Source organism: Benincasa hispida, chromosome 12 (assembly GCF_009727055.1).
Source record: "Benincasa hispida cultivar B227 chromosome 12, ASM972705v1, whole genome shotgun sequence".
Classification (NCBI taxonomy): Eukaryota; Viridiplantae; Streptophyta; class Magnoliopsida; order Cucurbitales; family Cucurbitaceae; genus Benincasa; species Benincasa hispida.
The window spans coordinates 12,020,906-12,032,826 of NC_052360.1; the positions used below are offsets into that span (position 1 = coordinate 12,020,906).

Here is an 11,921-nt window from a genome sequence, read left to right on the forward strand (position 1 = left end):
GTATGGTTTCAGCAAATTACATTATGACTTCCGCAACTTTAAACTTACTCGCTGACGAAAAAATTATTGGCGAAAACTGTACAACATGAAAAAACATAATCAACACAATACTTATCATCAACGACCTGAGATTTGTTCTAATGGAGGATTGTCCTCCTATTCTTGCTCAAAATGCCACTCGAAACATTCGAGAGCCATACGAGCGCTAGATAAGGGCAAATGAAAAGATCAGAAAGACTTGCTAAGATATACGCTCGGATCTTTTCATTTGCCCTTAGTGATTCTCATCCCAAAAGAGAATACAGGAGGTTCTAATTGGTGGTGGCCATCTTGGTTCGAGGGATCGTTTTCGTTCGTGACGATTTAGAAAGAAAAGGAAATTTGTGAAGAAGATCGGATCTTCAAAGGTAAGGGTTTCTAAATCCTAATTTCTCTTCTGTTTAATTTTGATAGCATGTTGTAAATTTAGCCTTTTTTGTATGCATATTTTCTTCTGTAATTTGGACTTTGTGTAAAACTAAAAATTGGGACGATCCACATTTCAGCCAAGGGCCTTCGCAGGTTCCTTCATGGGTCACTCCACTAAAGCCAGGTAGTTGCACTCCCCTTACTGTAGATATATTTCTATCCACTCATATAACCATAATCAGTAAATCAACCATTCACAAGGTTGTTCGTAATAAACGACTAGGTCAAAAATTGTTTTACCCCTGAGATTACATCTTGCTCCTTAAGTCCCACTGATCCTCTAATGAATAATTGGTTTGTGATCCAATCACCAAACTGAGTCCCTCTCGGACCAATGAGAGGGTAAGGCTCCTTGTTCAAGACCCAAAGTCAATAATTAAGGGAACAACCTCTCTACTATCCTAAAAAGTGGGTCGGAGTGAATTTCGTCTTACACTCTATGTTCCTAGCTATCTACCTGGTCTTACCTATGAAATGGGGGGCTTATTGAGCCAGCGATGTTGAGTCAAACCTCACCCATGCAAATCTAAAGATAATCCCGAATAAACAAGAGTTCATAATTAGCTCAGGATTAAGGTCAAGTTACCTAGGTCATTGCTTTGGAATAGTCAGTCTTAAATAGTAAACAACGTTATAAAGTAAGAGTGACTTATTTCTTAATCCGGTCTTATACAAACTCTTTACATATGACGCCCTCTCTCACATGTCTCCACATGAACGATTCAAGATCACATCGTTTGTAGCACTTTACAATAATTGTAACAACTACAAAGTAGGTCGCATCCAATAGTGTCCCCAAGATAAGGTAACCAACCTTATTTATATACTAAAGACCGTTATGGCTATCTACTTGAACTTGATCCACTCTTATGTCTCCACATAAAGTCCAAGTACTCATGTAATAGTCATGGATCTTAGTTTATTAGATTTAGGTCCTTTCTAAAACAAAATGAGCAAGTTATACATTCAATAACTTTATTGAATAAACCTCAATAACATTTTTATTGATAACAGAATAAGTTTATTATTTACAAATCATGAGTTTTAGGACATAAAACCTAACAGTCTCTTATCAACAATATAATTTATCACTGATAGATTCTAAAAGTTCGATCTAAGTGTTGCTTTATTTGCAAATTCGCTTGCATCATGTTATATATGACACTACTTTGGGCCCAAATGCTATATTTGTAACTGTCTCTTTTTAAATTTGCATTTGATTTTTCACAATCTCTTTACAATGATTTTCAAATTTCTTGAAATAACATTTATATTTGTAGATAAAATTTAAAAAACAAAGGGAATTTTTTTAGAAAAAATATCTTAAATTTTGAAACAAGGGGAAAAAACTTGATGGAGGTTGTGCTTAAATTTCAAAAACTAAAAATTTGTTATCAAATAAAATAGATGCCAAACGACTCCGATGTTGTTATATTATAAAAGTTACCACATGGTTGGATTCTTATGAGAAAATTACATTTTTAGTCCCCTGAGCTTTAAAGAATAAGTGTGTTTGGTTGTCAAATTTTCAAATTATACCTCTTTAGTACTCCAATTTTTAGGGATAGGTGTATTTGGCCTCTTTAGTTTGGCTACCAAATTCTCATAAATAAGCTTAAAAAGTCATTCAAGTAATTTTTTAAATTATATTAAACAATTATATATCATTTTAAATTTCAAAAATTATTTTAAAAATAATTTTAGAGAGTGATAATTTTTTAAAAAAATTATTGTCCTAATTTAAAATATCATTAATTATTCAAAATTATTATTTAAAAAAAAAAAAAATCTTTAGGAATCTTTTAAGCATTTTCTTAAAAAATCCTAGACCGAAAAAGATACATCTTGGAAAATCAAAATACCAAATGCAAGTATTCTTAAAATTTTAATGAGCAAAATCGCTAATAAAAATGGTAAGTTTCTCAATTTGTAGAAATTTTTTTATTGCAAAGTTTAGGACCAAGTGTGAAGATTGACCTACAAAAGACAAAGTTGAAGAGAATTATCAATTGTAAGTTTCAAAAGATTCAAAATAGTTGCAGAAGTGAAAGCAACTTCACTCACATGGGGGCATCCTTCATCTTCCTTGGATCTCTCTTCAACAATAAAAAGCCAAACTCATATCTCAAACTACCAAAAAGAAATAATAATAATAATAATAATAATAATGAAAAAATAGACCATACAAAGAACAATTCAGAAAAGAAAATGCAAATTTCTTGCTCTTCTTCACTTTCGCCCTTGGAAACATATTATTATTATTATTATTATTATTATTATTATTATTATTAAAACCACACTGCAAATCCTAAAATTCTACATTGATTATACCCATTCAACCACCTAAACTAAATCACATCTTTGGATTTCTAGAAAACAAAAAGAAACAAAATGAGCGAGAAATTTTGTTTTTTCCCCCAAAGTCATAGATTCTTTTTCCTACTCCACCTCCATTACGGTGACAATGCCGCGGCGGTTACGGCGGAGGCGGCGGCGGTGGCGGCGGCGGTGGCGGCGTTATACCTGCACAACACTTTGCATTTAACCACGCTGCCGTAGACATAGAAACCAGGTGCAATCATTATTCTGACCAACGACGGTATCAGCTTTCTGGCCTTATCGCCGCCCATGTCCTCCATGTAAACGGAATCGAAATCGGCCTCTTTATCCACTCTGAAAATCGGCAGATTCGGATGTACGGAGTTCGCCAGTAGGTGCAGAAGCCACACGCTCTTCGACGCGCTGAAGAATGCCTGCAGCAGCGGCTCCGGCCAGGCTCTGTTCCATCCGAGCATCGCGACGATCTCGCTCATTTTCCGGTCGCAAAATCGGCTGAAATCCTCGCTGAAATGCTTCGTGCCTTTGCTTAAAACCTCCTCCCAGGTTAATTCATGGAGAAAATTGAAACATTCGAAATTCGTTTCGCATCTTTCGATTGGATTTAGAACCTGAGTTGATGCGTTTTTTTGAAACCCTATCGATTCGAAATCCTCGAAAAAAGCTTGGTTGAGCAGAGCTTCCAGGTAGAAAAGCATGCTTCTAGGGTTCTTGGAGAATGAGATTTTGACATCGTAAGGTTGAAGAAGAACGGAAATTCGTTCGTATACTTTGGCTCCGACGTGGCGGAGTTGCAGAGTAAGTGACCGGCTAAGAAGCCGAATCGACGATCGAGATTCAGATACTGAAACTAAGAAATGTTCTATAACTTGCTTCTGATTCCTCTGTTGAAAACTCTGGATTTGATTATACATCCCAATTTGGCAAGGCGAATTGCCGCTGCATTCTTCTATCCCGGATTTCAAACCATGGCAATACGTCTCGAGTTTGTCCAGCTTCTTCTCCAGTTCAGCCATGGCGTATTTTAATCTAGAAGCTTCCATAATAGCCTCATCTCTCTTTCTCGTCGCCTGAACTAGCTTCTGCGACAGCTCCGTGACGGCGGCCCTCCATTGCTCTTCTCGAGCCGTTAGAGCCGAAGATTCATTTATCGATTTCGGACTCTTCCGCGTTAACGACGAAATCAGGGATTTGAAAATGCCATTAGGACTCGCCATGGAGAAATAGGTTTGTTTATTGACGCCGTTGTTGTTATCCAGCGGAACAACGGAGATCTTCTCTCGCACGTGAGGACGGCAACGGTTACACGACACCGGCCCATCGGAACTCGACACGGAATCCGACTCCGACTCCGACCGTTTCTTAACCGTATGTGATTTTCCGTTCTTGGTCCGGTTCAGCGGCGTCGAGTGATGCTTCGGACTCGTTCCCCGGTCCGTGCAGCCGCCAGTCCCGGCGGCTGTATTCTGAGTCCGATTGTCAACAGGAATGGCATCCTCCCGCCCTTCCCTCTCGGATTCTTGAATCTACAATAAAACCCATCATTGTGGGGAGGGAAAAAGGAAAAAAAAGAGGGGAAATTGAAGAAATTGCGGTGTAAAAGACTCACCGGCGTGAAAAGGGATGAACAGTGGTGGAGGGTGGGAGCAGGCGAGGAATTGAAGGAAGTGGGTGAAGGAGCAGCAGCCATGGCGGAAACGAGGAGAGACAGAGCCACATCCACTTAGTTTGTTGTATTGTATGTTAATGTTGAAAAAGAAGAGGTACGTGGGAGAGAGAGGTATTAATGGCGATTGCTATCTTTTTCGTTGGGTTTCATTTTCTTAGGTAGCAGTTTCGTCGTGTTGTAATCATGATTAGGATTTCAGAGGAAGAGAGAGAGATGAGGGTTTTCTCTTTCTGTTTCTCAAACCCACTGGTCAGCCAGAAAGATTAAAAACAAAACGGTCTGAAATTTTTTCAGGGTGGAAGAAGAGGGGAAAATGATGACTCATATGGAACCTCATTTCCCTTCCCCCAAAACCTATCCAATGGGAAATTCCAAAATAATTGAAATTATGAGCACTAATTTCAGAACCTGTCTTTCATTAATTCCAACCGCTCTTGCCTTATTTATCATCAAAATTACTACTATTTGAAAGAAATATCAAATTGAAATTTACCATATTTTAGAGAGCCAAAAATGTCACTTTAGTAACAGTTTCTTCTTCCCTGTATATATACATTTAGTTAATGCATATTAATTATCAACGCGCTTACCCTTATTCACTTTGCCTTTCTCTTACTACTGGATGAAAATGGCATAATTTACTATTTTAATTTATAAACTTTCAAATTTTATGTATAATATCTTTTAGTGTTTTAAAAGTGGTATATTTTACTTTCAATTTTAAATTTTTTATTTTGTGTTTAATAGCTTTATAAGCTTCAAAAGTATTTGATAAGTTTTAGAACTTTTAATTTTAGCTAAAACATTTGATATTTTTTAAAAAATTTAATGTGTATATTAGACACATATGATCCTATAATTTTTAATCTTGTGTTAAATAAATAAATTTTTAAATGGTAGAAAGTAGGTTAATAATTTATTAGACACATAATTAAAAGATCACTTATTCCGTAAAATTGAAAATTGATGGAGTGATCGAATACTTTTTTAATATAAATATAAAATTTTAAAGACTAAATATATAGTTTGACTGACATATTTATATAAACATTAATTAAATTTCAAATATGGAATTGATTTCCAAACATCAAAATACTTATTCTTGCCAATGTGACCATAACTAACTAGCATTAAGATTATATTATTTGTTGGTGTGGGATCCTTCTGCACTTGTTTGATTTCCTGCTCTGGTTCAGATGCATTGCAACGGTGTAGTGTCAAGTTGAGTACGTGTTGATGTCTAAGTATTAGGAAGTATTTGACTTAGCTTAAGCACAGAGAGAATTATTTACAGTCTCTTACCCCTTAAAGTTGTCGTGTGAAACTATTTATAATGTTCTTCTTATGACACCTGATAGAGTTACGGACATGATGGCATAAGCAAATTGGATTAAAAACACTCTAACTATATTAATTTATTGGATTAAGCATGCTAGTTCCTATTATTAAAAAATTAGGGTTTAGAGCATAACCTTTGAAGATTCTCTAAAATGTTTCAATCATTTGCTAATTGCTTCAAGTAACTTTGATGTAGACTTCCACGAGGATTTCTCAATTATACTCTTAGCCTTAGATTGGGCAGTGGAACCAAATTGAGATAAATTCTTTTAGTAAATTTGAATTTGGTGAGTAATTTGTAGAAAGAACCGATTCTTTCAGAAATGAAATTTTACGTGAAGTTTTTAAATAAATTAAAAAACATCTATTTATAGACAAATAGCATGCATCATGAATTAATATAAAATTGACACCAAATTAATTTAATTTAGTGGAATAAAAGTTGTTAATAAAAATAATTTTAAAAAAGGAAGAAAATGAGAAATGTGGGAATTTCCCACTTTCTCTTTTTATTATTTTATTTATTTATTTTCAATTAATTTAAAAGAAAATTAATTTTATATTTGAATTCACATATTCAGATTTCAATTAGATTTTTTAATAAATAAATATTTAATTAAGTAATTTTAATTAATTAATTTAATATCAAATATTAAATTACTAAAACATCTCATTCAAATATGAATCCATATTCATTATATAAAATTTAAATATTCTTAATTCTCTATTATTTTAATTTTATAATTTAAACATTAATTATATCAAATATAATAATCCAACCCTAATCCAAATTTGAATATTTCAAATTCTCTCAACATACTATTCTAAGATTTCATCCATTTACGAGTCAGATCGGCTAAACTCTTTTAACCGAATTAGTTGATATTCATTAACTACTAGGATACCCCACTAAAGTCCAATAGTTGCACTCTCCTCACTATAGATATATTTATGTCTATTTGATGTAACCATAATCAGTAAGTCGATCGTTTACAGGTTGTTCGTATTTACGATAGGTCAAAATTACCGTTTTACTCCTATAATACATTTTGCTCATTAAGTCTCTACTGATCCACTAATGAACAATTGGTACCAAGTCCTTCTCAGTCATAGAGAATGTGGGACTCTTGTTCAAGATGAGGAGTCAGTACTTAATGGAACAATCTATCTACTATCTCTAAAGTCGGATATGAGTGAATTCCATCTTGCAAAACTATGTCCCCAACTATCTACTCGGTTTTACCCCTAAAATGGGAGGCTTATGAGCAGTGATGTTGAGCCACTCTCAACCATGCAGATTAAAGGATAATCCTGAATAAATAGAAGTTCGTAGTTAGCTCAAGATTGAGATCGAGTTACCTTAGGTCATCGAATTAAAATAGTCAGTTTTAACAGTGTGTTATAAAGAAAAGTGACTCTTTCGTGGTCCATTCTTATACAAACATCTTTTGCATAGGACGCTACTACTTGCATATCTCTACATGAGCGATTTAGGATCACATCGTTTGTATCATATACACAGTGGGTCGGATCCATAGTATTCATGTTATAGTCAGGAGTTCGTTAGTTTATTGGATTTTAGGCTATATACAAGTGTAATTTACATATTCAATAACAACTTTTTTGTAAAATAGAATAAGTTTATAGATTACAAATTACGATTTTTAAGACATATAATCCAACAACACCTACTTAGGGATATTTGTAATACTGATGGTATTAGAATGAGTGTGACCCTTGAGGTTAGAGATTGCAAAAGGTAAGTATGTAAAACTCCACGAGTTCAGTTGGTCGACCTGTAACCTGAGGACTTGATTTTGGGTCTTGTTTAGGATATAGGTAATTCGAACTTCTTCTTCTTCTTCTTCTTCTTCTTCTTCTTCTTCTTCTTCTTCTTCTTCTTCTTCTTCTTCTTCTTCTTCTTCTTCTTCTTCTTCTTCATCATCATCATCATCATCATCATCATCATCATCATCATCAAACTTGGAGGGTACGTTTGGGGGTAAGGGGTTGATCATTATAGTTAGGTTATAATAGTTTGCATTTTTTGTGTAGATTATTTTAGTTTGAGTTATAATAATATGTTTTTAAGATGTAAACTATATTAGTTTGAGAAGTAAACTATAAACACTGTAGCAATTTTTTTTTTTTTTAAAAAATGATGAATGTAAAATAGTAAAAATTGTAATAAATAGTAAATGAATGTTTTGAATAGTATTGATGATAGTTAGTTGGGAGTTTTAAAATAATATTTATTATACCGAGAGATGATTATTATAATATTAAGATAATTTTTGCCCCAAAAGTCACTTTAAGGCACAGGAGTTGTGGAAGATTAATTGATCATATAGTTCACAAAAGCTCTAAACGGAGAGAATTGATCATATAGTTCACAAAAGCTCTAAACGGAGAGATTCTGCATTATGCCCATTCTATGTTACATATTGTACGAATAATAATCATACAAAGAGATTCTATGTAGGCAGCTTCACCTACACAACTAGATTAGATCCCTCCAATGCCTAAATTTGTCATTGCCTGCACTTTTGTCATTACAATAATAATTCAAGTTCAAGCAAACCAATTGTAATTCTAGAAAAAAGTAATCATAAAGGGGTTTCTTTAATAGGGTAATCATAGTTTATCAATACAAACAATTCACTTATTTTTTTCTTTTAAAATATATTTTGTTTTGGTAAAAAACTTAAATCTTTATACTGTAATTTCTTTTGTTGTATTAAAGCAACGGTTAATATTCTATATTAAGTTGGCTCAAATAAAACTAAAAATTAGTTAGGATGGTTTTAAAGAGAATGAAGGAGATTGATTTTGGTATGAATACAAATGAAATGTTTATTGATATATTGATGTTTTTTTTTAAAAAAAAACTTATAAATTAAATAATTGACATCTAAAGTGTTAATCTATTTGTAGAAATGTTGATTATAACATCACTAAAATGAATAGAAATAAAAGCATTGATTATGTACAATCTAATATAATACTCCCCTTTTTTTAACATAGTAAAAATAAACAATATTAATTAAAAAAATTGCTACATTCGCAGCAAATTTTTATTGGATATAGTTGGGTTGCATAAAATATTAGTTGCAACCAAATTTTTTTCTTGTAACCAAATAAGTTTAATATTTTATTATATTTATAAATAAGTTAATTTTTTTTTTTATATTTAAAAATAATCTTAAAGACAATGATAGAATTTAAAATTCTAATTTATTAGTGGAGAATATATATGGAATAGAAATTTGAAATTGAAAATTGAATATGGATAGTTTGATTGAAATGATGGGACAAAAAAAGGGGATTGGAAAGAAATAAATGAAGGGGGAGGGGAAGGTGGGGAGACTAGGAGAGAGAGCTAAATGAAAAGAGAATGGGGAATGGGAAGAGAAGCATTGAATGAGAGAGCGTAGGCTACGTGGTTGTTGTCACACATTTAACTCGCACGTCTAATCCCTTCCACCTCCACCTGTCCTCATTTATTACTCTCTTCCTCTCATTCTCAATAAATTATTCAATCAAGTCGCACATATACAAACTATTTCTACAACTTTTCATAAGCTCCATGTAATCGTAATATAATTTAATTTAATACTTCAATTGTAATGGACAAACATCGTATTATTGTAATTAAATTGCTTTTAATCATGTTTACAATTTGAATTATAAATTTTATCACATTTATGACTATCATTATTATTACCTTTGTCTTTAAAGGTCAAACATTAACAATAACGGTAAAGGTATCAAAATTCGTAATTTTTTCTTTGAAACAGTAAAAATAATAGTAACGTTAACGATACAAAATAATTTCTAGACACATTTTATAGAGCATCCTCCACTCTTCAATCAGTTTACGTTTTTTTATTGCAGATTTACAAGTGAGTCCTAAATATTAGTACGAATACAAAATACAAGTAAAAAAATATCAAAGGTAATCAATCAAATGAATCTACTTTTTATATTACAATTGATTTAATACGTTTTCATTGAGGTAAGTGTGACCTTAGCGTAGTACTAGAAATTTTTTCGAACGTAGATTGCTTTATAGTTATTGTAATAGTAGATCAAAATTTGCATGCTACTTAATAATTTTAGATGTAGATTACATTTTGACCCATATTGTGACAACTTTCTCAAATAATTTCTCTTATTTTTACTCCAAGATTTTCAAGTGGCTATTTTTTTCTTTTTTTTTAAAAAAATCAACATGAGAGGGGTAGGGATTCAAAATTTTCACTTTTTGGTCAATGATATATATTTTAGCGATGGTGTAAAATTTTCATCAACATGTGAGCTTCTAATGATATTTTTATATTTCTATGAATTTAAAATTAATATGAGAGACGAATCAAAATATTAATTATATCATAAATAAATCTGTGAAATATATATATATAAAAAAAATCATCAAGAGGTTAAATCATACTTTTTAACTATGGAGAAATCAAGATTTGAATCTCAACTATCAACTTATGGTCGAACTAGAAAAATCACATATAAAGAAACCATTTTTAATACCAACTTTCAAATCAAATTATCATCATTTAGAAAGTAATTTATTTGTATCAAATAACGATTAGTTTTGTGAATCCACATTAATGGGTAGGGACTTTTTTTTTTTTTTTTTTCTTTCGAATATATGATTAGGGTTATATATATTTGTGGATGGTTGATCTTAAAAGGATAGTTGTAAAAATAGGAAAATAAAAAAGAATATTATGTTATAATTCAAATAATTTTAGTTTTGTGGCTTACTAAAAAGAAGCAAAACCAAAAAAATAAAAATAAAAAAATCAAGTCAACTCAATTATTTTAAATTTCAATTTATTTGCTAATTAAGTTTGAATGAAGTGGTAATAATAAATAAATAAATAAATATGTAAATTTGTATTCTAAAATTGTACAATGTTAAAATTTTGTAAGTAAATCGATTTAAATTCTCCATTGACTATTATTAATTCATAAACATTTTCACTTGACTATATTAAAAATCAACTTAAAGTTACCTAAATATAATAAAAATAATTATTGCACAGTTCTTTCTAAATAGTAAGAAAAATATAAGAAGAAAGAAGATGAAAAAACGCTCGTGCATATTAACAAAAGCCACTATACACTTAGATTCCAACATTTATCTCTAAAGTTACATCAATATAATCCTTATACTCGAAAAAAAACTTACAAATTTATTAACAATTGTTAAGAGGAACCTTAACAGAGAGACTATATATTGATTCACTTGATATAATTTTAATTTGAGATTAAATTAATTTAAATTTGTGAAGTGTAGAATATAAATTAATTTGTTCACTAAAAAAAATTCTTATGGCTCGTTTGGACTGCAGATATTGTTTCATGGGTATTTAAATGTCTGTGATAATTAATGTGATATGCGGATAACTAATGTTTGGAAGTCAAATATTTGTATTCAATTCAATAATTTATATATAAAAACTAAAAGTAAATAATTACTTAATTTAATGTAATAGATCAATTAAATTTAATATTAATTAATCTATTGTTGTGTTAATTAATTATTTAATTAAAAAAATAAAAAAAATACCTTTTAGTTAAACATAATTAATTATTAAAAATAATTTAATTAATTAATTAAAATATTGATAATTAATGATAATAATTTATATTAAATAGTTAACATAGCATAACATACCAATAGTAAAGATATTAGTTGAAATTTATTAAGTCTAAATAATATATTTATATATAATAATTAATTTAAATTAATAATAATAAATATTTGATATTAATTAAGTTATATTTTTACAGTTCATCACAAACATAAAAATCTCACATTTTTATAGGATATTAAAAAAATCTATATCAGATGGGTTTTAAAGTTTCTAAGATAATGATATCCTGAATTTTAGAAGATGAAATTATCTAAAAGAAAAAGATATCAGATATCAATCTGAAATTCCATGAAAAACCTATGAAATAAACGGAGTCCCACATTCAAAACCGTAGATACCTAGAGTTAGAGAACTAAGGTGGCTAAGGGCATTTTTGGAAGCTTCTTAAATTAGCTATTTAGTGATATATGATCCCATTAGTTCCTGATAAATTC

The 11,921-nt window shown here is 30.8% G+C and overlaps 1 protein-coding gene across 1 annotated transcript; it reads right to left on the reverse strand.

The window, feature by feature from the left end:
* Positions 1–2,663: 2,663 nt before the first annotated feature.
* Positions 2,664–4,847, reverse strand: LOC120068280 (IRK-interacting protein). The gene is made up of 2 exons (XM_039019998.1): positions 4,415–4,847; positions 2,664–4,331 (listed from the first exon to the last, which is right to left on the reverse strand). Exons 1-2 carry the CDS (start codon positions 4,493–4,495, stop codon positions 2,922–2,924), a joined length of 1,491 nt encoding a protein of 496 aa, XP_038875926.1. The 5' UTR covers positions 4,496–4,847; the 3' UTR covers positions 2,664–2,921.
* Between the last annotated feature and the right edge of the window lie 7,074 nt (positions 4,848–11,921).

Excerpts from the sequence above, each read along its gene's own strand:
- LOC120068280 (XM_039019998.1), bottom strand. The coding sequence starts at position 4,495 with ATGGCTGCTGCTCCTTCACCCACTTCCTTCAATTCCTCGCCTGCTCCC. Across the intron at positions 4,332-4,414 it reads GTTCATCCCTTTTCACGCCG|ATTCAAGAATCCGAGAGGGA; the intron begins GTGAGTCTTTTA and ends GTTTTATTGTAG.